The 27,283-nt window shown below is 55.8% G+C and overlaps 2 protein-coding genes across 10 annotated transcripts in view; both read left to right on the top strand.

Annotated features, from left to right (window-relative positions):
- BICRA (BRD4 interacting chromatin remodeling complex associated protein) overlaps positions 1–3,732 on the top strand; it is a 76,031-nt gene extending 72,299 nt beyond the window's left edge. For all 8 annotated transcript variants that reach the window (XM_067720037.1, XM_067720039.1, XM_067720040.1 and 5 more), the window contains 4 exons: positions 389–537; positions 745–839; positions 1,033–1,135; positions 1,708–3,732. In XM_067720037.1, coding sequence (XP_067576138.1) covers positions 389–537; positions 745–839; positions 1,033–1,135; positions 1,708–2,819 — 1,459 coding nt within the window. In that variant the 3' untranslated portion in view covers positions 2,820–3,732. The remainder of the gene's footprint in view (positions 1–388; positions 538–744; positions 840–1,032; positions 1,136–1,707) is intronic.
- A 4,684-nt stretch (positions 3,733–8,416) lies between these two features.
- Positions 8,417–26,303, top strand: EHD2 (EH domain containing 2). Of its 2 annotated transcripts, XM_067719638.1 has the most exons (6): positions 8,417–8,551; positions 10,560–11,020; positions 11,377–11,474; positions 15,434–15,846; positions 21,691–21,855; positions 24,514–26,303. In XM_067719638.1, exons 2-6 carry the CDS (start codon positions 10,617–10,619, stop codon positions 25,063–25,065), a joined length of 1,632 nt encoding a protein of 543 aa, XP_067575739.1. In that variant the 5' UTR covers positions 8,417–8,551; positions 10,560–10,616; the 3' UTR covers positions 25,066–26,303. The 2 variants fall into 2 exon arrangements, with proteins under 2 accessions (XP_067575739.1, XP_067575740.1); XM_067719639.1 differs by lacking the exon at positions 10,560–11,020 and having other exon boundaries at positions 8,427–8,551.
- The last annotated feature ends 980 nt before the right edge of the window (positions 26,304–27,283 follow it).

The raw sequence follows: 27,283 nt of genomic DNA, 5'->3' as shown, positions 1-27,283 counted from the left end.
ATGGAAGCTGAGTCTCAAGCTCTGGCCTCTGACTCCCAGCACTGCCTCTTCCTCGCTGTAGGTGCTTTGGGTCAGGGACTTCACCTTTGTGGACCCCAGTTTCCTCATCTGTAAAATAGGCATAATGATAGCGCCTACTGCCTTTGGTTGTCACCAGAGATGCACTGAGGCAGAACAGGCACATTCAGCACCCATTAACACATACTCCCCCAGCGTTCCTTTCCCTGTCCCGTCGTTTTCTGTCTTGTGGCCTGGGGCTCAGGGTCCAGGATCTGCTGTCTCCTGGCCTCACCACCAGCTCTGTGTATGTGTGCGTGTGTTTGTGTGTGTGTGGGTGCTGTGTGTGTGTGTGTGGGTGTGGGTGTGTGGTATCCTCCCCAACCCCCAGCTTCCTGGAGCATTTGCACAAACATCAGGGCTCCGTCCTGCACCCTGACTACAAGACGGCCTTCCCCTCCTTTGAGGACGCCCTGCATCGCCTCCTGCCCTACCACGTCTACCAGGGTGCCCTCCCCTCCCCCAACGACTACCACAAAGGTGAGGCCTCCCCTGGGACTCTCCCCACCCTGTCCCCGGCGTGTGGAGGCGGGTGGCGAGGACTGAAGAGGGTGCCGAGGAGCAGATGCTAGTGCAACTCTGCACGCGCCCTTGACTGTGGGTCAGGATGCGCCCAGCTCCGTGCGCATCTGCGGGTCCCTAGGTCCCCAACATCTGGGCCTCCGGACCCCTTCTCTTCTTCCACAGTGGACGAGGAGTTTGAGACGGTTTCCACGCAGCTGCTGAAACGCACCCAGGCCATGCTCAATAAATACCGCCTCCTGCTCTTGGAGGAGTCCCGGGTAGGGTGGCCATCACCTTCTTCCCCGGGGGACCCTGCCCTTTCCCCTCACCCCCTCTGGGCAAGAAGGAGGGAGGGGGGCTGGGTGGGATCACAAGGACAGTTTGGAATGTGTCCCATCCATGCCGGTGGCTCGCGTCCCCTCCCCCACCTCACCTCTTCACTTGCCCATCTTCTCTTCTCTCCCCCCTCAGAGGGTGAGCCCCTCAGCGGAGATGGTAATGATCGACCGAATGTTCATTCAGGAGGAAAAGACCACGCTGGCCTTGGACAAGCAGCTGGCCAAGGAGAAGCCTGGTGAGAGGGGAGAGAGGCGGAGTCCCCCACTCCTACCCGCGTAGTGCCCAGTGCCAGAGCCGCCGAATTAGACTTGGGGCGGGAGCAGGGTGCGTGGCCTTACCTCACCCCACCACGGGGCGGCGCCCGAGTCCCGCCTTCCTGCCGCGTGCTCCCGGCTCTGAAACCACAGAAAGCTGAGCTCACCTTCCTCCTCCTCCATCACCAAGTGTCCATTTCACCTCCCCGATCCTGGCCTGGATGGAGGGAACATTCTGCCACCCCCAGGGGATAGAAAAGCAGGGGAGCAGAGCCAGGGCCGGGGTGCAGCAAGCGAGGTGCCTGGGCTGCAGAAGTGGAGGGGGCGTCCCCTCTCCGGTGCTGACCTGTGCTTTGCACACTGGGGGGACTTGGGAATTGGGGAAGGGGTCCTACCTAGCAGTATGTCCTCAGGACTCGATGCGTCAAGGGCTTAGCCCCGGGCCTGGCAGGTAGTAGGCGCTCAGTGTACGCCGGCTCCTCTCAGCTCTGCTCTGCAGGCGCCTCGTGCTTTCCCTAACCCCCTGGGTTTTCTTGGCCCCCTTCTCCTGCAGATGAGTATGTGTCTTCCTCGCGCTCTCTCGGCCTCCCCCTCGCCGCCTCTTCCGAGGGACACCGACTCCCCAGCCACGGCCCATCACCGTCCTCAGCGTCTGGGGCCCCGACCCAACCCCCTCTGCACCTGCCCACCAAGCTGGTGATCCGGCACGGTGGGGCGGGCGGCTCCCCTTCCGTGAGCTGGGCCCGGGCGTCCTCCTCCTCCCTGTCCTCATCTGCCTTGTCCTCCGCTGCCTCCTCCCTGGACGCCGACGAGGACGGCCCGATGCCTTCCCGTAACCGCCCGCCCATCAAGACCTATGAGGCCCGGAGCCGCATTGGCCTCAAGCTCAAGATCAAACAGGAAGCCGGACTCAGGAAGGTCGTCCACAACACAGCCCTGGACCCGGTGCACCAGACCCCGCCGCCACCCCCCGCCGCCCTCAAGGCGGCCGAGCCCCCGCCCCGGCCCCCGCCGCCGCCCCCCGCCACCGGCCAGATGAACGGCACAGTGGACCACCCGCCGCCGCCGCCGGCCGCTGCCGACCGCAAGCCACCGGCGCCGGCCCCCCACTGCCCCCGCCTGCCCCTCCGCAAGACCTACCGCGAGAACGTGGAGGCCTCGGGCGGCGGGGCGGCCGAGGGCGCGGCAGCGGGCAGAGCCCGGGGTGGCAGCCCGGCCCCGCTGCCCACCAAAGTGGACGAGGCCACCAGCGGGCTCATCCGCGAGCTGGCGGCGGTGGAGGACGAGCTGTACCAGCGCATGCTGAAGGGCGCCCCGGCCGAACCCGCGGCCGGCGCCGGGCAGGGCAGCGGCAGCCGGGAGCCCGGCTGGGAGGCGCCCCCGCTGCCCCCGGCCAAGCGGCGCAAGTCCGAGTCGCCCGACGTGGACCAGGCCAGCTTCTCCAGCGACAGCCCGCAGGACGACACGCTCACGGAACACCTCCAGAGCGCCATCGACAGCATCCTGAACCTCCAACAGGCCCCCGGCCGGACGCCCGCTCCCCCGTACCCACACGCCGCCCCGGCGGCGGTCACGCCTGCCTCCCCGACGCCCCTGCACAGGCCGGAGGCCTACCCGCCCTCCAGTCACAACGGTGGCCTCGGCGCCAGGACGTTGAACAGATAACACCGGGCTGGTCTTCCCTTCCCTGTCCCCTCGCTCCGCAGGGACGCCGCGGGGAGGGGGGAGGGGGGCAGCCGGGCGTCCGACCTCAGCCTCCTGGGGGACACGAGCCGGGGACCCCTTGAGTTTTTCTTGCCTAAGTTATTTGAGTCACAAAGGCCTCGTCCCCCACCTCCTGCTTCAGCCGGGTTGGTGGGTGGGGGTCGTGGATTAAGGGGAGGGGCTGTAATGTAAACTGTCCCCCTGCCAAAGGAGGGGGTAATCCTGGTGTGTCATTTCCTATTTCTTCCCATTTCCTGCACACTCCGCCCCCCCACCGGGGGACACGTGCGCTTTTGCCAGGGATGAGGGCTTCCTGGCTGTCCCCACTGCTCACGCGTCTCCGGGTACCGGGCCTGTCCGTGTGGCTTCACGGATCCCTGCGTGGAGGGCGCTCAGAGCCGGCAGGTCCTTGCGAGCTGCGCTCAGCCTCTCCCCACCGCCCCCCACAGGCCGAGAGAGGAAACGCACGGGAGGGGCGGCGTGAGCCTGCATGCCGGGACCCCCAGCTGGGAGCGCTGCGCCCGCGGGCAGCTGTGTCCCATCCATGTGTGTGCGTCCCGCTCCGTGTCCTGTGTCCCTCTGTGTGCGCTCGAATGAGAACGAGAGATTGCGAAGCCTCCAGTCCCTCGACTGAAATCCGAGCACCTCCAAAACAGGAAACCGGGGTCTTCCTCCCACCCCCTCCCCAGCCAGTCTTCCCTCTGTTCTTCCTGCCGCCAGCCACCCACGCCAGATTTCGAAATCTTGGAGACAAAACTAGTACTGTAAGATAAATTTTTTTGTACTGTATTTATTGTGTATAACGATTTTTTTAAAGGAGAATTCTGTACATTTGGAACTCTTGTAAATTAAAAATCGATCCTTTTTTTTAAAACTGTACTGACGCCCCCCCCCCCGGCCCCCTTTGCTTTCGGGTCTCTGGGGACTTGTTTGGAGTCCGGGGGTAGGGGCGACAGGTGGGTGGAGAGGGGGATTGCGAGGGCTTAGTCCACATACGCATGTGAGCCCCTACTGGGCGCCAGGCCCTGTTCCAGGCACAGGGGTGCAGCTGAACAAGACAAGCGCCTGTCCTGGGAGGGCCAGCTTGGTGGTGGAGAAGGCAGACAGTGAAAAAGTTCAACCAAACGCAGGCGATTCGTATCATTCCTGCTAAGGTTCTGTGGTCTCTGGGAACACGGAATTAGCAAATACTGAACCATCGCTCCTGGGGGGAAATACAGGGTTAGCTTCCTGCCAGCCTCTGGTCACGTTTTTTGTCAAGCCGTCAAGACATCGCCTTGTTTTATGTGTGTTTCTGTTTAAAGACACCTCACTTAATGTATAGTGCTGATTCGTTAACGTTGAACTCACGGCCAACGATACTAGAACTCGTGCCTGAGTGAAACTTCTCTAACCCGTGTTTTCTCCGTGAGGCACATCCCAGCCTTCTTGTGCTTAAGCACTTGAGACAGCACAAAGCACTACACCTGGGGGCCACTTAAAACAGAGAAATCAGGACTTCCCTGGTGGCGCAGTGGTTAAGAATCCACCTGCCAATGCAGGGCACACGGTTCGGTAAGATCCCACGTGCCGCGGAGCGACTAAGCCCATGCGCCACAACTACTGAGCCTGCGCTCTAGAGCCCGTGCTCCGCAACAAGAGAAGCCATGGCAATAAGCCCGCGCACTGCAAGGAAGAGTAGCCCCGGCTCGCCACAGCTAGAGAAAGCCCGCGCGCAGCAAGGAAGACCCAACACAGCCAAAAATTAAGTTTAAATATATATATATGAAAAATAAAACAGTGAAATCAACAAAAGCACAAAAATGTGAGACACGTGGCACTAAATAGACCCCCAAAAGGATACTTCATTTCCAGTACAAGGGCGCCGCCTTAGCGACTCAACGTTTTTGCCGCTCTGTGCGTGTCCATGGAAGTGCTGCGAGTTTGTGGCATCACAGACGTTTTAACACGTGGACTCATTCACAAATAGGGCACCTGCTCACAGTGAGGACTGACCGTAAACGTGTACAGTGTCAGAGATGTGGGGAAAATCAAGCAGGGTGTGTTAGTTTCCCACGGCTGGCATAACGAAGTACCACCAATTGGGTGGGTGGCTGAAAAGAAAGAAATTTATTCTCTCAGTTCTGGAGGCTAGAAGTCTCAAATCAAAGTGTGAGCAGGGCCACAGTCCCTCTAGAGACTCTAGGGGAGGATCGATCCTTCCTTACCTTTTCCAGTCTCTGGCCCTCCCACGTGTTCCTTGGTTGGTGTCCGCACCACTCCAGTCTCTCCTTCCAAGCCATCTTCCCTGTACCTCAGTGTGTCTTATAAGGACGCCAGTCATATTGGATTAGAGCCTATCCTACTCCAGTATGAGCTCATCTTAACTTGATTCCATCTGCAAAGACCCTATTTCCAAATAAGATCACATTCACACCTGATTCACTAGGGGTTAGGACATTGACGTATCTTTTGGGAAGCCACAACTCAATCCATGACACAGAGTGAAGGAGTGGACAAAGCAGCTGCTGTCCCCTAGAACCCCTTTGTGTGAACTAGAAAACAGCACCCGTTTCTCCTAGAGTTTGGAGAGCAGCATGTGACCTGGAGTCCAGCCCCCTTCATACAAGCGAGTGCTTTGTGTAGTGAACAACCTGCCCAACTGCACGTGACGGCCCTCAGGATCAGGTGGGAGCGGAAGGCTTCTTTGAGGAGGTGACATTTGAGCAGAGAGCTGCATGAAATAAGGGAGGGAACCACGGGGAGATCTAGGGATAGAGCACCCAAGGCAGTGAGAACAGGCAGTGCAAAGGCCCTGAAGCAGGAGCGTGGGTGGCATGTTAAACAACGAGGAGTCCCTGTGACTGGAACCTAGGGAAGAAGGGGGTGCAGACAAGAGGTAAGGTCCGAGAGAACAAACGGGGCCTATCCTGAAGGATCTTGAGCCCCACGGTGATGACAGCTTTGACCGTGAGTGAGGCGGGAGCCCCGGGAGGGTTCCGAGCAGAGAGCTGAGCTGTTTTAGGTTTCCCAGGCGCCCTCTGGCGGCCGTGTGGGGAACCGAGCGAGGAGGCGACTGCCATAGCCAGTGGGAGTGACGGCGGCTGAACTGGGATGATGCTCCCCGTTCCTCTTCAGGCCCCTGGGGGTGTTTAAGGGGGAGGAGCATATACATGGGATCTCCAGGAGAGGGACCGCCCCCCTTCCTAGCTCTAGACCTACTTCCCCCGCGTGCGTAATAAAGCACTGAAGGAGAATGGCAGTTCTTAACATCCTCTAGTCCCCTGCAAGCTCCCGGAAGACCTCACGTGGCCTGGCCGCGTAAAGAAGTTTGCCAGTGATTTCCACCTGCTCACGGCCTCAGTTCTGAAAGGCTGGCTGCATGCAGCCCGAGCAGAGGAACACGATGACTAACGTTTTCAGAACACTTACCAAGGCACTGCTCCGAGCCCTTCACCTGGGGTATCTCACAGAAGCCCCCGTGTGGGAATTGATAGTCCCACCTCGCAGGTGAGGAAACCGAGGCCCCGAGGGATGCAGTAAGTGTCAGACTGGGCTGCAAGCCCGGCGGTCTGGCTGGGAGCCTGCGAGCTTCCCCTATGCATACCCAGCTTGGGGGGAGGGGTGTATATAACAGCAAGCCTTGGCCCGCTGTGTAGGAGCCAGAGACGCTCCCCCTCCCGGGCCCCTGGGCAGGAGACCAAAACTGATCTCAACTCCTACGGTTAGTCCTTGGGACCAAACTTCTTTTTTCCATGTGGACCATTTTTAAAGTCTTTATTGAATGTGCTACAATATTGCTTCTGTTTTATGTTTTGGTTTTTTGGCCGCAAGGCAATGTGGGATCTTAGCTCCCCCATCAGGGATCCGGCCCGCACCCTTTACACTGGAAGGCGAAGTCTTAACCACTGGACCGCCAGGGAAGTCCTGGGACCAAACTTCTTAGATACTTGCTCTTAGACGCTAGGAGCAGCAGAGTGGGCATCTGGGGGGTCCCTTTTCTACAGCTGAGCCATCTGGAAAAAGAGGCCAGGAATGGCTACCTCAGGGCCCAGATCACCTGGACACAGAGCAGGATTGGAACCCAAGATTGACAGTGTCCGAACTACAAGCTCACTGGCTGCCTTCTTCATCTTTTTTTTTTTTTTAGTTTATTTATTTATATTTATTTATTTATTTTGGGCTGCGTTGGGTCTTCATTGCTGCTTGCGGGCTTTCTCTGGTTGCAGTGAGCAGGGGCTACTCTTCGTTGAGGAGCACAGGCTCTAGGCGCGCGGGCTTCAGTAGTTGTGGTGCATGGGCTTCAGTAGTTGTGACGTGCGGGCTTCAGTAGTTGTGGCGCACGGGCTTCAGTAGTTGTGGCTCACGGGCGCTAGAGTACAGCAGGCTCAGTAATTGTGGCACAGGGGCTGAGTTGCTCTGTGGCATGTGGGATCTTCCCGGACCAGGGCTCGAACCCGTGTCCCCTGCATTGGCAGGTGGATTCTTAACTACCGCTTCACCAGGGAAGTCCCTGAAGGCGTATTCCTAACCACTGTGCCACCAGGGAAGTCCCATCAGTATATTTGGAAAAATCCACAAGTCTGGTACTTTCCTGGCGGTCCAGTGTTTAAGACTCCACGCTTCCACTGCAGGGGGCCCCGGTTCGATCCCTGTTTGGGGGACTAAGATCCCACATGCCGCACGGCCAAATAAAAAAAAATTTTTTTTTTTAATCCACAAGTTTGTGACATGGTAATAGGGGCTGGTGTATCAGCTCACGATTAGCTGTGGGTCTAATCAGCGATGAGTGAACAATCCCTAGAAATTCCAAAACAACCGAAGTGTGAGAACATCAACGATTCCTCTTGCTGACAGTCTAAAATCCCTGCTCTCGTGGAGCTCACGTTCTCGTGAGGGAGATCGTCGCTGAAGCAGAGAAATGTGAAATATGTAGAGTGGTGATAAAGACAGCAGAGAAGAATAAAGCAGCGATAATGGATAAATCGTGGGAGATCAGGGAGGGCTTCTCAGAGGAGGTGACATTTGGGTGGGGACCTGAAGGAGGGGAGGGAGGGAGCCACTTGGATCCCTGGAGGAGACAGCATTCCAGATGGAGGAACAAGAAGTGCAAAGGCCCTGAAGTTGGATGGTTGTATGAGGAACAGCGAAGAGGCCAGTGTGGCTGGAGCTGAGTGAGCGAAGGGGAGAGAGAAGGAGGTGAGGGCAAAGGGAGCCCGCAGATCGTTCAGGGTCTTGTGGGCCACTCTGAGAGCTTTGGCTTCTACTTGGAGTGAGAGAAGAACCAAGGAGTGTTGTGAGCAGAGGAGTTTCATGAACTCGTTTAAGTTTTTAAATTATTATTACTGATAATAAATTATTATTAGTATTGGTGTTATTGTTTTATTATTACTATTCCCATGTTAGGAAGGGAGACAGGGATGGAGTTTGAACCCGGGACCGGGAGCCCGCGCACTCACCCATCTCACAAAGGCGCCCTGCCACTCCCCACCGGGGGGCGCCAGAGGCCCGGCGCCCGGTTTCGTGGGGGGTGCGGGGGGGTGCGGGGGCGCCTTGTCCCGCCCCTCCCGTCCCTCCTCCCTGCTCTCGGCCCCACCCGGCTCAGACGGCTCCGGACTGGACCGCGAGCACAGGCCGATCCGCGGGCGCCTTGAATCCCCGCGGGACCCCCGCCCAGCTCGTCCGCCCGGTCCAGCCGCCTGCGCGCCCCATCGGTGAGTGGTCCCCGACCGCAGATGTCGCCTCCCAGCCTCCGCCCGCGGAGCCCCCGAGTCTGCCTTGGCTCTGAGTTATTTCCCTGCTCGCCAAAGACCCTCAGTCCCCACCCCAGTCACTGTGTAACGGTCTCCCGGGTCTCCCCACTCCCTTCCGAAACCTCCCTGTCTCCCCCACTCCCACCAGCCCCTTCCAGTCTTAACAGTGTCCCCCACTCTCCTCCTCCCTTCCAGTGTCTCCCACTCCCTCATCCTCTCAGCCAGAGGGGATCCCCTCCTTGGGGTCTCCCTTCACCGCCCTCATCCATCTCTGTCCTATTTGGTCCCTCCTCCCACCCACAAGCTCCTCTCCTACCTCACCAACCTGATCGCCTGTCCAGTCAACCCCAAAGCGGCCTCCCCAAGATGTCCCCCAGGTCCCTCCCTGCATAGGGCACCACCCAGGGCTCCCTCCCTCTGCCAACATCCCAGGTCCTGGCTCCAGCCTCTCCTTCACCTCTCTGGCATACCTTCCCCGAATTCTTTTCCTTTTTTTTTTTTTTAAGTATCATTATGATTTTATGTATTTTAACATATTTGATTTGCAGTTATTTTTGATGTGCAGATTGTCCCATCTTTGGCCAGCGGGAGTCCTGTCTAGCTGAGTCTGTGTCCCTGTGACATGCCCCATCTATGTTTGAGCACTTCCCCACTGTCTGACCCAGGCTCACTTGTTCTTTTCCCACCTCAGCCCCAGAATCAGCCATTTCTTCAAGAAGCCTCAGTTTCTCTTTTAGTGGAAAATGGTATTTAGAGACTCCAATCTGACGAAAAGTTGGTTCTGTGAAAAGATCAGTGCAATTATAAACATCCAATTAGACTGATCAAGGGGGAAAAAGAAGAAAAAGCAGACACAAACGACTGATACCAGGAATGAAAGAGGGGACATCACTACAGATCCCACAGAGCATGAAGGGATAGTAAGGAAATGTAGAGAACATGATCTGGGCGCTGCAAGTGCTCACTGCTGCTGGGTTGGTAGTTATTTCCCTCCCTACCTCCTTAGACCTATGATAGGAGTGCAGGATCTGCGGTCAGGTTGCCTGGAGTCCCAGCTTGAGCACTTTCTAGCAAAGTGATCTTGGGCAAGTTATTGCTATCTTCTTGAACCTACATTTCCTTGTCAGAAAAGTGGGGATAATAACAGCCCTACCTGACAAGGTTTTTGTGAAGATTAAATGAGTTAGAGCAGTGTCTGGCATGCAGTGATCATAAATGTTACATTCTTGTGAATGCCCAAGCCCCATCATGATCTGGGGGGACCCAGGCAGTAGTTCAGACTCGTTTCTCATCCTTGTGCCCATGTGTCCAGCCACTCTGTCCATCCATTCCACAGCTCCAGGTCATGATATTCCCCACCCTCTCTGCCTAAATGCCCTTGTCATGCCCACTCTTTAGGGAGCAGCTCAAAAGTCAGCCCAGCCAGAGCTTTCCCAATCCTGTGGTTGGCTCACCACGTCCCCCTCTGGTGCCTACAAGTCCACTTGCCCGGCATTTCCCAAGCATCATTGACTGCTTGGTGCCCAGGTTCTGTCCTCACTGGAGGCTCTGACTGTGCGGGGCTGGGGGCGGGGGGGCTGGTCTCTGAAGTATTTTTGCATTCATAGCTCTTGACACATGGTGTGATTTCAGTGAAATTGTGCAAAGTAATGGGAGGGGTGGAGGAGAAAGAAAAAGATGAAGGAATACACTTCTTCCAATCAGCTTCTGCATCGTTCCCTTTGTTTATCTCTTGGTCTTCCACCATCAATCCCCCTTCTTCAATCATGCCATTGTTACTCTGTTTCTCTTCCTCCAGCTGGAATAATCACCTTCCTCCTTCAGCCATCAACTCCTACCATCCACCAACAGTGCTCTAAGAAGCTCCCCTTCCCTACCCATCTTTCTCCATCTATTCGACCTCCTGGCTCTCTTTCTTCTCCACCTCTTCCTCCAGGCAGTCCCCCATCAACATCCTCTCCTCCCACAGGTAGCTCTCCCCCTGTGCATCTCCATCAGCGAGCTCAGCAGGCAGTGTGCAGCCACCATGTTCAGCTGGCTGAAGCGGGGCGGGGCTCGGGGTCAGCAGCCCGAGGCCATCCGCACGGTGACCTCAGCCCTCAAGGAGCTGTACCGTGAAAAACTGCTGCCTCTCGAGGAGCACTACCGCTTCGGGGCCTTCCATTCACCAGCCCTGGAGGATGCTGACTTTGACGGCAAGCCCATGGTGCTGGTGGCCGGCCAGTACAGCACGGGCAAGACCAGCTTCATCCAGTACCTGCTGGAGCAGGAGGTGCCCGGCTCCCGGGTCGGGCCCGAGCCCACCACCGACTGCTTCGTGGCCGTCATGCATGGTGACACCGAGGGCATCGTGCCTGGCAACGCCCTCGTCGTTGACCCAGACAAACCCTTCCGCAAACTCAACCCCTTTGGGAACACCTTCCTCAACAGGTGTGCGGCCAAGAGCCAGGAGTGCATCTTCCTGTCCCTGGCCCCCAACCCTGCCCCATCCCTGTCTGTGTGTCTCTCCTTTTCAGCCCCAATTCCCTTCTCTCTACTAGATCCTTCCTCTTCCTGCCTTCTCTAGGGGAGCAGTTAAGCCAGGGACGCATGGGTTCAACCGCTGTCTAGCTGGGTGGCCTTGGGCAAGTGACTTAACCTCTCTGTTTCTCTCCTATCCTCATCTGGAAAATGGTGATAACCATCCCTGAACCTGATTCTCCTCGGTGCAGTCCTGGGTTCCCTTCTTATGTGTCCTCTCCTCCCGCCCCTCCCTGCACTGACCCCTGACCTTCCCTCTACCCCAGGTTCATGTGCGCCCAGCTCCCCAATCAGGTCCTGGAGAGCATTAGTATCATCGACACCCCAGGCATCCTGTCGGGGGCCAAACAGAGAGTGAGCCGCGGTGAGTGAGGCCCGGATCTCTGGGTCTGAGCGGGGAGGGGCTGGGGGCCTGGACTTTTGGGTCTGAGGCGGGAGGGTCCCAGGGTCTCTGCTAGGACTTGGGCCTGTGTCCGCGGGCCCTGAGCTGGTGGGGTAGCAGAAGGGAGCTGGTGGAAGGCTGTGATTCCTCCATGTTGGCACACGTTGAAGGGTGGGGGAGGCGTGTGGGTGAACACGTGCGAACGGGCTGCAGTTGCATATCTGGGTGGGTCTGGAGGATGGAGGGGGAGAGATCAAGAGAGGCAGAGAGAGATACACAAAGTCAAAGATGGACAGAGATTCAGAGAGCGAGGCAGAGATACAGAGAGACAGGAGACCCAGCGAGGAGGCCGAGCCGGGCAGGCAGGCCCTGGGCCCGTGTGAGCTCTTGGCTCTGTGTCTGGGCCCCAGATGGGGCTGAGCAGGACCTGGGAAGGGGAATCTGGGCGGGCGCCAAGGGCGGCCTGGAATTTATAAACAGCTGTGCAGGGGGAGTGTAGAGGGGAGGGGGTGAATTCCAGCGGGGCCTCCGAGGGAGCCCGGCCCCCACCCTCATTCCACCCAGCATTTCTGTCCCCTTCCACCCCTGTCCCACAAGGCCTCGGAGGCCAGAAACTGGGGCAAAGGAGGCTGCAGTGTGGGGCAGAGGGGAGTGGGAGGCCACTGCAGGGAGGCAAGGAGGCTGGGCCCCGGGGGGAGGGCGCGGACGGTTCCGGGAGTCCCTGGCCGCTGCCCAGGAGGTGCCTGTTCCCCGGAAGAGAGGCAGGAGGCAGCTGCAGAAGCAATGGTGGGGGTGGGGAGCTTGGGGCGTGGGCCTGGGAGAGTCGGAGGGGAGGGAGGCCTCCAAGCCAGGGCAGGGGTGCAGGGTGGGAGCCCAAAGGAAGTGGGGAAGAGCAGAGAACAGGGTCTCCTTCCCTTTCAGCAGAGGTAGGGGAAGAGGAGAGTCCGCCCATCTGTCTGTAAGGATGCGTGTGTGTGAGTGTCTGGGAGTCTGTGCCCGCGATTGTGGCAGGGTGTGACTTTGTGTGCAGCTCTGAGGGACTCCGGGGGGCTTTGTGGGATTGTGTGGGACAGTGACTGGTGGTGTTTCCATATGTGGTTGTATTGTGAAATGTGTGTGTGAGCGTGTTGGGCAAGGGAACTCTTCTGTGACTGTGTGGATCATGTAGTGTGTGTCTGGGAAAGTGTGTAATTGTGGGTGTGACTCTGAGGTGTCGGGGCTGTGCTTGGGATTGTACCTGTGTGTGACCGTGTAGGAAAGACTGAGGGGATTTTGTTGGATTGGGTGTGACCACATGTGATTGTATCTCTGTATACAGTTGTGCCCTTGTGTGTACAGTGAGGGTGTGTGTGTGTGTATGTGCGTGAGTGTATCTTTTGTGTAACTATATATGATTGTGTCTCTACTTTGGTGCGTGTGCGCGTGTGCACGGGCTTGCGTGTGCCCGCTGCTCTTACTCTGTGCGGGTCTCACGTCTTTGCAATTGCGTGACCACGGATATCTGTGTAGGTTCCAGATTGTGAGTGGGGGTGTGTTTGGGAGTGTGCATCTTGTAGTGTGCGGCTCTGATGGTGTCCAGGTGTACGCTCCTGAGTGCACGAGTGTGTGTGTGCACGTGTGTGTGCATGTGTGTGTGCACTGGTGGAGCATGCGGCCTCTGCCTGGAATATCTGTGAAGGCCACACGTGTGTGGTTGTAGCATAGTGGAGCCTTCTGGCGGGGTTCAGATCTGGCCTCTGCTCCTCCTAAACTGTGGGACCTTGGCTGAGCCACTTAACCTCTCCATGCCTCAGTTTTCTCATCTGTAAAACGGGAACGTGATAGCATCAGCCTCATAGGTTGCCCTGAGGGTTCAATTTAAATGTCGAAATGTATGAAGCACTTAGAGCAGTATTTGGCACACGCTAGGTGCTATGGAAGTGCCCATGATGACTGCTTTTCCTCTGCAAGGCTGTCGTTGTGCGCCCCCGGGCGCCTCTCTGCCACGTCTCCGGTTCCCGCGCTGACTCAACCTCCCTCCCTCTGTCCCTCCCTGCATGAGACACACTTTCCAAAGCCGGGCCGCTGTGTGTGTTTGTGTAGACATTGGGGAGGGAGGAGGGGCCCCAGCTGCTGGTGACCTGGCCCTTTCTCCCCGCAAAACAGTGTCACCCACGCCCACCGCATCCCATCCAGTCCCCAGTGGCTGCAGGAGCCTGCTTCCTCCCATGCAGGATTGGCCTGGCACCAGCTCCCCAGCAGAGCGTGGAGGCCCACGGGGCTGCTGCTCTGTTGCTTCCTACCTGCGTATCTGGAGTAAATCCCTTAACCTCTCTGTTCCTCAGTTTCCCCTTTTGGAAAATGGGGGTCATAAGGGTGCCTGTCTCCTGGGGTCGTTTTGAAGATTCAATAAGTTGCATCGGGAAGGGCATGAGGTGAATTCGGGTGAATCAGCGATGGCTCCCTGTTCTGCCCGTTAACTCCTCCATCCCCCAGGTTGCCACTCTGTTCCCTCCTCCTGGAAGCCCTCCCTGACCACCCAGGCTGGGTCAGGCGCTCCCCTCTGGGCTGCTGCATCCCAGCCTGACCACTCTGGACTGTGAGCCCAGTAAGGACAGACCTGGGGCTGCCTGAGCCACACTGTGTCCCCAGCACAGAGCAGGCGGCTCTGGGCGTGGCTCCTGGATGACCCCCCCAGCGGTGTCTCACAGGCATCATGAGTAATGTTTGTTGAGTGCTTACCATGCGCCTAGCACCGTTTTTTTAATGAGTTTTATTGTGGTATAATTTACATGCCTAAAGCTCACTCATTTTAAGTGTATAGTTCAGTGCCAGGCACTGTTTAAGCTCTTTATGTATCTTAGCTCATGTGTATTACTTAAAAATTTTTTTTAAATTTTATTTATTTGGCCGTGTGGCATGTGGGATCTTAGTTCCCCCACCAGGGATCGAACCCGCGCCGCCTGCATTGGAAGCAAGGAGTCTTAACCACTGGGCCACCAGGGAAGTCCCCTCATGTGTATTCTTTTAATCTTCACACAGTTCTAGGAGGTAGGTCCTATGATGATTTCCATTTTACTGAGGAGGAAACAGAGGTTCAGAGAGGTTACCTGCTTGCTTTAGGTCACCTAGCTGATGGGGGCAGAGCCGGGATTCAAACGCGGGTCTTCCCAACTGCCAAGTCGGGGGGTCTCAACTGCTCCTCTCTCCCAAGCATCACTTGTTGCTGAATGAATGAGCGCACAAGCAAAAAAGCAAACAGCGTGAATGAATGAGTGCGTGAGGAAATGGAAAGGTGAAAGGAATGAATGAATGGACCCAGGAGCCAGCTGTTGGGATGGGTGCCCCACGAAGGCAAGGACCTTGTCTGATGTTCCCTGTGGGACCCCCCAGTGCCCAGGACAGGGCCTGGCACACAGAAGACTCAGTAAATGTTGTGAATAAATTTAAAATATTTAACATCTGCTATGGCAAGAGCATAACCAGGGCCCGAGTGAAATCTTTAGTTGCTGGATGGTGGGGAGATCTGACAGATCCTGGGGAGGGGCTGGGGTGACGGAGGCACTTGGGGGCCTTGCGGGGGGTAGGGGTGGTGGGTTGTCCATAGAAGCACAGGGAGTCTATTAGGAACACTTGAGTGTTTCAATCACTGGGCCAATGCCCGCTGCTAATATCTGCCTAAAGAATGAATGAGAAAGGGGAGGGTGTGATTGTCGCCTGTAGTAGATGGCTTGAGAGACGGGGGCCAGAGTGATGGGGGAAATTCTGAAGGCTGTGGAGACAGAGCTGTGGGGCACTCTCGGGGCCTCAGCTGTTTCTCACAGACAAAAATTTCGAAGGTTAACAACCTGAACGTCCGGTACAGTCTAACTTGAGTCCAAAGGAACGGCTGCATCCCCGTGGCTGGAGGCTCGGGTGCTGACCTCTGCCCCCGGCGCCCATGTATCACCCCCTCCCCCTAGGCTACGACTTCCCGGCCGTGCTGCGCTGGTTCGCCGAGCGCGTGGACCTCATCATCCTACTCTTCGATGCCCACAAGCTGGAGATCTCAGACGAGTTCTCGGAGGCCATCGGCGCCCTGCGAGGCCATGAGGACAAGATCCGTGTGGTGCTCAACAAGGCCGACATGGTGGAGACGCAGCAGCTGATGCGCGTCTATGGGGCGCTCATGTGGGCGCTGGGCAAGGTGGTGGGCACGCCCGAGGTGCTGCGCGTCTACATCGGCTCCTTCTGGTCCCAGCCCCTCCTGGTACCCGACAACCGGCGCCTCTTCGAGCTGGAGGAGCAGGACCTCTTCCGCGACATCCAGGGCCTGCCGCGCCACGCCGCACTGCGCAAGCTCAACGATCTGGTGAAGAGGGCCCGGCTGGTGCGGGTGAGCAGTGATGGGGGGCTGGCTGAGCAGTAACCGGGGCTGGGGAGGCAGCGGCAGCTCTTGCCTTTCCTCTGATCCTCCCCTACGTGACTGCTGGTCCCTGGCATCAACTCTCTGATTAGTTAAGTTCTCTAATCTGAGAAAGTTCTCCTGCTGTGCCTGGCCCTGTGCCGGGTGGTGCTGGGAACACAGCAGTGACCAAGGCAGTCCAGGGGAGAAGACCACCGCATCCCCAGACAGTGACCATCCGACATGGTCAGGGCTGAGACTGGGGAGCCCAGGGGAAATCCAGGAGGGCTTCTTGGAGGAGAGGGCATCTGAGCTGCAAACTGGAGGATGAGGAGGACAAAGAGGGGAAGAGATTCTAGAAAGCAGGACCAGCAAGTGCGTGGGCTGGAGATGAGAACATGGCCAGTTCAAGGAAGAGGAAAAGATGTCAGTGTTGAAGCCACTGTAGACAGTGGGAGTAACTGAATCTGAGGCTAGGGGCAGGGGTGGGGTGGGGTGGGTGAGAGATCACCCAGGGCTGTGGCCTGGAACTTGTGCTTTGTCCTGAGGGCACTGGGGAGCCATGGAAGGATTCAGAGCAGGGGAGGGACAGGGTCAGACTCTAGCTGCCTTCTGGAGGGTGAATTCAAGGGCAGTGAGACTCGGCTCCCAGACCAGGGAGGAGGCTGGGGATTGAGGGTCAAGGAGGAGCCTGGATCAGGACAGGGCCTCCGGGACTGGGAGGGCAGAGCACTGGTTTAAGAGCGTTTTGGAGGACGAATGGAACATTCACAGGGGAGGCTGCCTGCCAGGGTGGAGGTGGGGCAGGAAGCTGGGCAGGCAGGGAGGCCTGGAAGGTTATGGGGGATGGAGGAGCCTGAGGTGTTGGTTTAAGGAGCTGCAGAGAGGGGGTGAGTCAGAGCCCCACCCCCACCCCAGGAATCCTCCTTGGGAGGGAGCCGCCCAGTGTGGTCGGCTCCTGAGGGCTCCCGAATCCACCTTTCTCTCGCCCTCTGCCCAGGCCCTGGACTGTCTCCGTCTGTCTTTCTGTCTCTCTCTGTGTGTGTCTCTCTCTACATCTCATTTCTACCTCTTTCTCAGTTTCTCTCTCTCCCTTATTGTCTCTCTTTTTCTCCTCTTCTCTTCCCTCATTCATTCTCTTTTCTCTCTCTCTTTCTCCATTCTCCCTCTCTCAGTCCTCCCTCCCTCAGTCTCCCCCTGGGTCACCCTCTTCCCCTACGGACCCCGGTCCCCCAGGTCCCTCGGGGAAGCAGACAGCAGCGGGAGGGGGAGCCCAGGGTCCGTGGGACCCAGGGGTGGGGTGGGGCCGGACACCTGGTGCCCCCGCCACGCAGGAGGTGGCTCCGGAAACCCAGACAAACCCCGGAGTCCGGGACCCGCGCCCCGGCCCACCCCGCCCACCCACGTTATCTCTTCCTGGCACCTTCCGCGGCTTCCTCTCTGGAAAAGCCATTAGTGCCTGGCCTCCTCCTGTCTTCTGGGTTCCCGAGGAGCCGCCCTTAGGCCCCGTCCCCTCTCCTCGTTGGCCCGCTCTCGCAGGCCCCACCCACCGGCCTGGCCACACCCCTGCCCTGATTGGCCTTCTCAGACCTGCAGACCACTCCTTCCCCTTCCTCCTGCAAATCCATCTATGGCTCCCCGGGGCCAATCAAGACACGGGGTCTACAATGACCAAGCCTTGTTGCTTCTCCCCTGCCCCGTGTCACCCGCTCATCCCCCACATGTGATTCTGCCACACTTGGTCCAGCCATCAAACAACAGCACACACCGTTTACCTCCCCATATGCTCTCCCCCAACAGTACAAGGCCTTTCCGCACTCTTGGTAACTACCCCTCTGTGCCTCAGTTTCCCTGTCTGTCCCAGTGTCCGATGTGGATGAGTCCTCTGGCTCTGCCCTTTGGTTGAAGTGGTAGCTGCTGCTAGAAGGGGCGATTTCACTGTGCTGTGACACTTGAGGCCAGGGTCTTGGGAGGTTCTGATTCTAAGGAGACCAGGATGCCGTGAACCTTCATACCGAGCTCGCTGAGGTGACTCGATAGCATTAATTCAACAAACAATTATTGAGCACCTACAGTGTGCTCCTGCACTGTTCTAGGTCCTGGGGATAGAGCAGGGAACAAAACCAGATAAAGTTTCTTTTCTTGTAGAATTGCTTTTTAATTGGGAAGTGGATGTTAAACAAATTAATCTCTAATATTATATTGTATGTAATAAGGATTATGAAGAAAAATGAAGCAGAGAGACTGGTGAGAGGCTATTTTAGGGTCATTGGGGAGGGTCTCCTGGAGTAGGCGATATTTGAGCAGAGGCCTGAAGGAGGGGAAGGGGTGAGCAGAGTGGAGATCTGGGGGAGACCATACCCAGGCAGAGGGAACAGCAAGCGCAAAGGCCCTGAGGCCGGGACGTGCTTGAACGCAGAGCCCAGGGTGGTGGAGATGGGAGATGAGGATTCAGAGCCAGCCAAGGTACCACCAAAATGTTTAGCATTCTAAACCTATGACTCATTAAAAGGACTTTTTTTTAACATCTTTATTGGAGTATAATTGCTTTACAATGGTGTGCTAGTTTCTGCTTTATAACAAAGTGGATCAGCTATACATATACATATGTTCCCATATCTCATCCTTCTTGCGTCTCCCTCCCACCCTCCCTATTCCACCCCTCCAGGCGGTCACACAGCACCAAGCTGGTCTCCCTGTGCGATGCAGCCGCTCCCCACTAGCTCTCTATTTTACGTTTGGTAGTGTATATATGTCCATGCCACTGTCTCACTTCATCCCAGCTTACCCTTTCCCCCTCCCCGTGTCCTCAAGTCCTACATCTTCATATCTCCATCTTTATTCCTGTCCTGCCTCTAGGTTCTTCACTAAAAGGACTTTTTAACGAGTGCTTTTAATTGAACATTTAAGACCATCTCATGGGAAGGCACTCATGTTCTGTCAAACGTGCCCCCTCCCACCTCTGACCCCAATGGCTCTCAGGTCCTCTTCCTTGCAGGCAACCCCCGTGAGTAGTTTCTTGTGTCTTTTTCCAGATATATTCTATTTTTATTTAAGCCTATCCATTTAATTATTGAGCTTCCTATTAAAAATAGGACATATGAATGGTCATCTTTTTTTTCTCTCCTTGCTTTCTTTTTTTTATAAAAATATTTATTTATTTATTTGGCTGCGGCGGGTCTTAGTTGCGGCGTGAGGGGTCTTCGTGGCGGCGTGTGGGATCTTCAGTTGCGGTACGTGGGATCTTTTAGTTGCAGCATGTGGGATCTAGTTCCCTGATCAGGGATCGAACCCGGGCACCCTGCATTGGGAGTGCAGAGTCCCAGCCCCTGGACCACCAGGGAAGTCCCCTCCTTGTTTGCTTTTCGATAACTTATGAGATAACTTATGGCTCAAAGGTTCTCAAGTTCATTGGTTTATTCCACAAATATTTCTTGAGTCTTTTCTCTGCACACTGTGCCGGCGCTGGGCACAGAGGGAACAGACAAGGTCCCAGCCCTCCTGAAGCTCATATTCTGATGGAAGGAGACAGAATAAGTAAACTAACAGATAAATGAAATAATGATGAATTGTGATAAGTGCTGTGAATGAAACAATAAAAGTAAAGGTAGAAAGGAATTGGATGGTGGTGCTTGCGGCACCTGCTTCCCATAGGATGGCCTCTGTGAGGAGATGACATCAAAAGGAAGCTGAAGGAGCCAGTTGTTGGGAGACTAGGGCAGAGTTCCAGGTGGGGAGTAGCACGTGCAAAGGCCCTGAGGTAGGAAAGTGGTTGGCATGCTGATAAAAAAGGACAGCAGGTGAGGAAGCTGGAGCAGATGGAGGGAGATAAAGTTGCATGAAGTGGGAGGAGCCAAGTCGTGTAGAGCAGTCTCAGGCCCTCATTACACTCTTAAAAGTTATTGAGGCCCTTGGGCTTCCCTGATGGCGCAGTGGTTGAGAGTCCGCCTGCCGATGCAGGGGACACAGGTTGGTGCCCCGGTCCGGGAAGATCCCACATGCCGCGGAGCGGCAGGGCCCGTGAGCCATGCGCCTCCGGAGCCTGTGCTCCGCAACGGGAGAGGCCACAACAGTGAGAGGCCCGTGTACCACAAAAAAAAAAAAAAAAAAAAAAATTATTGAGGCCCCCCCAAGAGTTTGTATGTACACGGGTTAAATCTTTCTAAATTAACCATATTAGAAGTTAAAACTGAGGGTATTCCCTGGCGGTCCAGTGACTAGGACTCAGCACTTTCACTGCCATGGCCTGGATTCAATCCCTTATCGGGGAACTAACATCCCACAAGCCTCGCGTTATATCCAAAAACAAAACAAAACAAAAAACAGTAAGTTAATACTGAGAAAATGTTTCATGTTTATGTCTCTCATAATATTAATTAACCAACAATACTTATATAATTTTTTTTTTCAGCTGTGCCGCATGGCTTGCGAGATCTTAGTTCCCTGACCAGGCATCAAACCTGTGCCCTCAGCAGTGAGAGCACAGAGTCCTAACCACTGTACCGCCAGGGAATTCCCAAACAATACTTATATCCTTATTAATAAGTAGCATTTATTATAAATGTTACTTATACATTTTGATCATGTCGATGTATACTAATGAACAGATATTGATAATAATTAACATTGTAAGATCATTTAAAATAGCAAGAAAAAATCTACTACCTGTTAACCTAAGTAACAGATGTTGTATGAAAATTAACTGTTTTCCAAACCCAAAAAAAAACCCAACTTAGGGAGGACAGTGGCCCTGTTTTACATGTTTGCATATCTCCTTAATGTCTGGCTTCAGAGGAGACATCTGGATTTGCGCATCTGTTTCTGCAGTCAATTGCAATATCTTTTAGCCTTTAAAAACTCGACTGTCCACTGGGGAGGAAATGAGAGTAAAAAGATACACAACACCTTAATATTCTTATGGAAATAGTTTTTTGTTTTTTTGTTTTTTTTTTTTATGGAAATAGTTTTGAGTCTGCAAACCCCTGAAAGGGTCTCGGGGACCCCCGGGCCACGCTTTGAGAATTGCTGCAGTAGGGCCTTATCAGCTGTGGGAGGAATTTTGCACTTGGATAAGAAACAAATTGTTACATAGTAGCAGTGTCTCATGGTGCCGCACTTGTTCCTTAAAAAAGCAAAACAAAACAAAACAAAAACGACCCTCCAGCTGCTACTTCATGGGGAAAGGATTGGAGGGGCTGGAGGGGCCAGAGGAAAAGCCAGGAGTCCAGTGGGGTGACTGGTGTGTCCCCCCAGGCAAAAGACGGGACTGCTGGGATTGGGGGTGCAGCAACGGAGGTGCAGAGAAATGGAAAAGTAGAAGAGAGATTTAGGAGTTACAAGGGCTCGCTGATGAAACAGATGTGGCCAGTGAGGAGAGAGAATCAAATCAGGAATGATTTTCAGATTTCTGGGCTCCACTGGGTAGGGAGAGGTAGAGGTGCCGTTCGTCTCCCGAGATGGGCACAGCTGAGAGTGGCACAGCTCTGGGAGCTGGACCTGAATTCCATTGCGGGCGTCCTAAGACGGAGCTGTCCAGGAACGTTGACAAGGCAATCAGCTCTGAGTCTTGAGCTCCAGGGAGAGGCCAGGGCTGGTATGTAGGTTTGGCAGTGGACGTGGAGGGATGTTTATGCCACGGGAGGGGCTGAGGGTACCTAGAAGAGATGGGAAGCCCTTGTACCCGCGGCAGCAGCAGCTCACCTGTAATTGTTAGAAATGCACATTCTCAGGCCCCACCCCAGACCTAGTGAATCAGAAACTCCGGGCAACCCATGTTTTAACGAGCCCCGCAGGTGACCGTGAGGCAGGCTTAGGTGAGAACTCTCCTCCCCACAGGTTCACACCTACATCATCAGCTACCTGAAGAAGGAGATGCCCTCCGTGTTTGGGAAGGAGAACAAGAAGAAGCAGCTGATCCTCAAGTTGCCCGTCATCTTTGCCAAGATTCAGCTGGAGCATCACATATCTCCCGGCGACTTCCCAGACTGCCAGAAGATGCAGGTGGGAGGCCGCCCAGGAGCAAGGCATCAGGGGTGATGTGATGGGAAGGTTGGCTTCCATGGGCTCGGGGATGGGACCTTGAAAACTAGAGGGATGGATGGCAGGTTCCTGAAAGCACTTCCCGCAAATGATTCTGTGGGAGCGTGGTTTTGTGAATTAAGGGAGTGAACAGCAAACCCAAAGCAACTGTGGCTTCGTTAGGATAGAAGTTTATTTCTCTCCTTCATAAATGTCCTGGAATATGGTCCAGGGCTGGTTTGGTGCTTTACAGAGCCAGGGACCCAGTCTCCTTCTGTCTTAATCCTCCTCCAAGTCTGGCCTCCAGTCCCAAGAACCCCGTCATGGTACAAAATGGCTGTGGAAACTCCAGCCATTGTGTCTGCATTCCAGCCAGCAAGAAGAGGGGGAGGAGCGGGGCAGGAGGGGAAGCTAATGGTACAGTCTCTCTCTTTAAAAACACTTACTAGAACAGTGCTGTCCAATAGTACTTTCTATGGTGACTTTCTATGCCATGCTGTCCAATGTGGTAGCCATTAGCCACATTAAAACTGAAAGTTTAGGTTTTAGTTTTAACTAATTTAAATAACCACATGTGGCTACTGCATTGAACAGGGCAATTCTAGAGTTGCATGTGCAACTCGTGCTGACATCCAATTGGCTAGAACTTAGTCACATGGCCACGGCTGCTGCAAGGGAAGCTGGGAAGTGTAGTCTTTTCTCTAGGTGGCCAGATACCCAGGTAACGTTCAGGGATTCCATACTGAGGAAGAAAGGAAGATGGATATTAGGGGATAACCGGAGGCTCCTCACATGTCCAGGCCTAGGATTAACCAGTGTCGGGGAAAGCACTGAGTCTGGGTGTGGCAGTGTGGGGTAAATGAAGGGCCGCAGGAGGTGGGCAGGGCAGGAGTGACCAATGCACGTGGGGACAGAGGTCCAGGCTCAGGCATGCAGGCAAGGACTAGCGCCCCTAACCCAGCCTCTGTTTTGAGGTTGTGTTAGGCTGATACTGAAAGCCTGTGACCTTTAGGTCTTAGATATTTCTAGTTCAATACTGAACAATTATAATAGAGTGAATTTCCCCTTGGTCACTGACTAGCTCTGTGAACCTGGTCAATCACTTAACTTTTCTGAGCCTCAGTTTCTTCAGCTGGAAAATCGGCATCCTGATAGTATCTACCTTGGATGCTTAATCGGCCAGTGTTCGCGACCTCCTTAGACAGTGTCTGGCACAGAGTTTGGGCCGAATCAAGGTTTCTCAGCCTCCACACTCCTGACATTTGGGGCCAGATAATTCTTCCTTGTAGGGGGTGTCCTGTGCATTGCAGGCTGTTTAGCAGTATCCCTGGCCTCTGTTCACTAGATGCCAGTAGCACCCCTGAGTTGTGACAATCAGAAATGTCTCCAGGGGCTTCCCTGGTGGCGCAGTGGTTAACAGTCCGCCTGCCGATGCAGGGGACACGGGTTCGTGCCCCGGTCCGGGAAGATCCCACATGCCGCAGAGCGGCTGGGCCCCTGAGCCATGGCCGCTGAGCCTGTGCGTCCGGAGCCTGTGCTCCGCAACGGGAGAGGCCACAACAGTGAGAGGCCCGCGTACCGCAAAAAAAAAAAAAAAAAAAAAAAAAAATATCTCCAGATATTGCCCACTGTCCCCTGGGGGACACCGTCATCCCTGGTTGAGAGCCGCTGGGCTAGATAAAGAGCAGCTGTGAATATTACGCTGACATTTATTGAGCACTTCATCCAGATGAATTCATTTCGCCTTTCCCGCCTCCCAGTGAGGGGAGTGCTAGTTCTCAACCTGTTTTACACATCTGGAAACTGACAGGGAAACCAGAGAGGTCAAGTCACTTGACTGAGGACACACAGCTCCCAAGTGGCAGAGCTGGGTTGGAACCTGGGCAGCCTGGCCCTGGAGTCCTCCGTACTCATCACCATTAATCACACCCCCGTCTCTTTATGGTCATGATCAGTGGAGCTCTCTGCCTTGGCTCTGGAAATTAATGTGGTGCTGCGATATGGACTGGTCTTTGCTGCAACTCTTCTGGGGCAATCGCGTTAACAGCTGCACGTGTGAGAAGCAGCGTGACCACAAACCCAGCCCTGCAGCGGCTCTAGTACCAGATGACTTCTTGCCCCGGGGGTGGGGGGTAGTCCCAGGATCTCCTGATGACCTGTCCATCCCAAACCTAACCTCCAAATATGGAGCAAGCCGCTTAGCCCTTTCTGTGAGGTGGGGTAACAGAGCCAGCAGGGTGGCAGGAATTGCATTTTCTCAACGTGCATAATGGTGGGGATGCTGACTGGGCAGCTGGGGTACCGTAGAGGGTGGGCAGGACTGAGGGCTGGTGGGTGTGCTCTGGTAAAGCCATGGCTGATGTCAAAATGTTGAAATCCTTCTCTACCAGCTGATGAAAGGCCCCTGCTCTCTCTACTGTCCAGGGATTCTGGGGTCATGCCTGGCACTGGGTGGGGTGGGGGGCACCGTGGGACCTTGCTGCCCAAGTCTCTTCTGAGTGGTGGGTACCCAAGTGGATTGGGGTGTTCAGATAATCAAATACTTCTGCACCTCTCTGTCAAGAGCTGCCCGGAGCCAGCACGGGGCTGGGGGGCTTCGGGATGGTGCCCCCTGACTTCTCTGTGTTCCCCTCCCCACAGGAGCTGCTGATGGCTCACGACTTCACCAAGTTCCACTCGTTGAAGCCGAAGCTGCTGGAGGCGCTGGATGAGATGCTGACCCACAACATCGCCAAGCTCATGCCGCTGCTCCGGCAGGAGGAGCTGGAGAGCACGGATGTGGGCGTGCAGGGGGGCGCTTTCGAGGGCACGCACATGGGCCCCTTCATAGAGCGGGGGCCTGACGAGGTCCTGGAGGACGGCGAGGAGGGCTCGGATGATGAGGCTGAGTGGGTGGTGACCAAGGACAAGTCCAAATATGATGAGATCTTCTACAACCTGGCGCCGTCCGATGGCAAGCTGAGCGGCACCAAGGCCAAGACCTGGATGGTGGGTACCAAGCTCCCCAACTCTGTGCTGGGCCGCATCTGGAAGCTGAGCGATGTTGACCGAGACGGCATGCTGGACGACGAGGAGTTCGCCCTGGCCAGCCACCTCATCGAGGCCAAGCTCGAGGGCCACGGGCTGCCCACCAACCTGCCCCGCCGCCTGGTGCCACCTTCCAAGCGGCGTCACAAGGGCTCCGCTGAGTGAGCCAGCCGCTGCCTGCCGGCCCTTCCTCCCTCTTGCCCTGCTGTGGCTCCCCAGCTCCGGATGGCTGCACGCACATTCCCACCCTGGCCCACGTGCACCCTGCCTGCCCACTCTCCCAGCTGCAAGGATGGGGGTCCCTCTGTGGGGACCAGGGGAGGGGCAAGGCTTCTCTGCCCACCCTTCACACCTCTACCCTCACGTACACTTAGCACATCATTCCGACACTAATACACACACACACACACAAACACACACACACACACAAGCATCCATCCATGCATCATTCATTCAAAAATTTGTTTGACAACCTACTATGTTCAGGGCTCCTTCTAGGCACTGGGGATTACAGCAGAGAGCAAAACAGACACCTCTATATGCCCTCACGGAGCTGACATTCTCAGGAGAGACCACCTACAGAATCACTCAAACACACAGAGACACACCCCCAGGCCTAACCCGTCTGATCCGTGATTCTGAGCAGGACCCCTCATAAGTGAGCAGCCACTTGGTTGAAATGACTAACAGAGGGTCCCCTTGCCCTGCTTCCTCTTGCCCAGCCAGGCGGGGACCCTCCACCCCATGGCGTCCTCAGGTCTTGGCACCACTGGGGGCTGGGGAGGGGAGCCACACCACCTACTTCCTCAGCTGGACCCCTCAGCCCCTCCCCCCAGTTCCTGCCACACCCCTTTCTTTAAGAAGGATCCTCTGCAGACCAAAAACCGCCTTCCATCCCTGCTTCTCCCAGAAGGCGTCCGCTCTGAGGCCTTTCTGTCCTCCACTCACCTGCCCTGGATTGAAAGCCCAGCCTGCGCCCCCCACCTCAGACTCCCCACAGCTGGTGGTCCGAATTTTAGACTGCTGGGGCACAGGGCCCACCATCAGTCCATATTTAAGTGGAGCCCCTGCCAGATAGGCCCCAGGATGTTATTTTAGTCCCCTTTTCAGGGACGTCGTGGGGGGAGGGGCTCTTGGTGCTACAACCCTCCCTCCCCTCCCCTAAAGGGAACTCTCACCCCCCCTACACACACACCTTTTCCTGCCTTCACTACGTATTAGTGCTTGACCCTGGTGGGGGACCACACGGAAAAGATGGGGAAGCGCGAAACAGATGGGGACGATGCCCCCTCCAGGGTGTTCGCTGGGATTCCCACGCCCATCACCCCTCACCCCGTGCCTGGGAGGGGATTGTGAACGTAATAGCGTTCCCACAGTGCAAATAAAGCCATGGCTTCTTTCTCTGTGGGAGTCAGGCTGTCTTGGGACAGGTTAGAGGTGGGGATCGCTCTCCCCACCAAACCCTCTGGGGAAGGAGAGCCCTGGGCAGAACTTCAGGGGGGTACCCTCCAAGCTCTCAGGGGCAGAGGTGGAGGCCGTGACTCAATGCTGCGGGAGCCTGATGACTCAGGCCTGGGCTGGGGACCAGACCGACATATTTTCCGAAGAAAAGTTACTCTGAGGCCCTCCCTCCGGGACATCCCTCCCTCAGACCTCCTGCCGCGGGGGCCTGGGAACCAAGCCCTGGGCCATGGGGTTGTGTGTATGTGTGTGTGTGTGCCAACTTGGTTACAAGGTGCCCCCGTCCTCCTCCCTGCCCGCCGACGTCCACCCACACAACCTGGGTACATAGCTTCTGACACAAAACACCGAGGACAAGCGGGCTCCCGGAGGGGTAGGAGGTGATGCTGCCCATTAGGATCCCCAGACTGTGCGCACGCGCTCGCTCACGCCCAGGGGGGACCCCGCTCGTGGTCTCGCCGACTCACACCCGAGGCCACACCCACGGCCCCCGGGACACTCTGGCCTCGCGCCCTCCCCGCCCACGCGCGCCCGGTGGCGCGGCTCCTGGCGGCCCCTGGTGGACACACGAGAGCTAGGCTGGCCGGTCGCTGAACCCCCTGCCCCAGGTGGTGGGTGATCAGGTCTCCAGGGCCAAATCCCGGGCCTGTCACCTTCCCCAGGCCGAGTTCCGCTGTGTAACCCCGGAACACAGCGTGGCACCTTCCTTCTCTGTGCCTTTTTTCTTTTCGAGTGGAGAACGGCCTTATGAGGCTCTGGATCCCTACGGATGGTTGCCAGGGCCCAAGGGCATCTGAGCTCCTTTCCTTATTTGTAAACAGCATAGATTAATTGGTTCTAAGATAAAGTCTCAGGGGGCGAGGAAATAACAATAGTTAACATTTAGATCCCGGCACAATCTTAAGGGTTTTGTATATATTAC

The sequence above is a fragment of the Pseudorca crassidens genome, chromosome 20, assembly GCF_039906515.1.
Source record: "Pseudorca crassidens isolate mPseCra1 chromosome 20, mPseCra1.hap1, whole genome shotgun sequence".
Lineage (NCBI taxonomy): Eukaryota > Metazoa > Chordata > Mammalia > Artiodactyla > Delphinidae > Pseudorca > Pseudorca crassidens.
The sequence above is the reverse complement of the archived record's forward strand: the minus strand, read 5'-3'. Positions and strand labels throughout refer to the sequence as shown.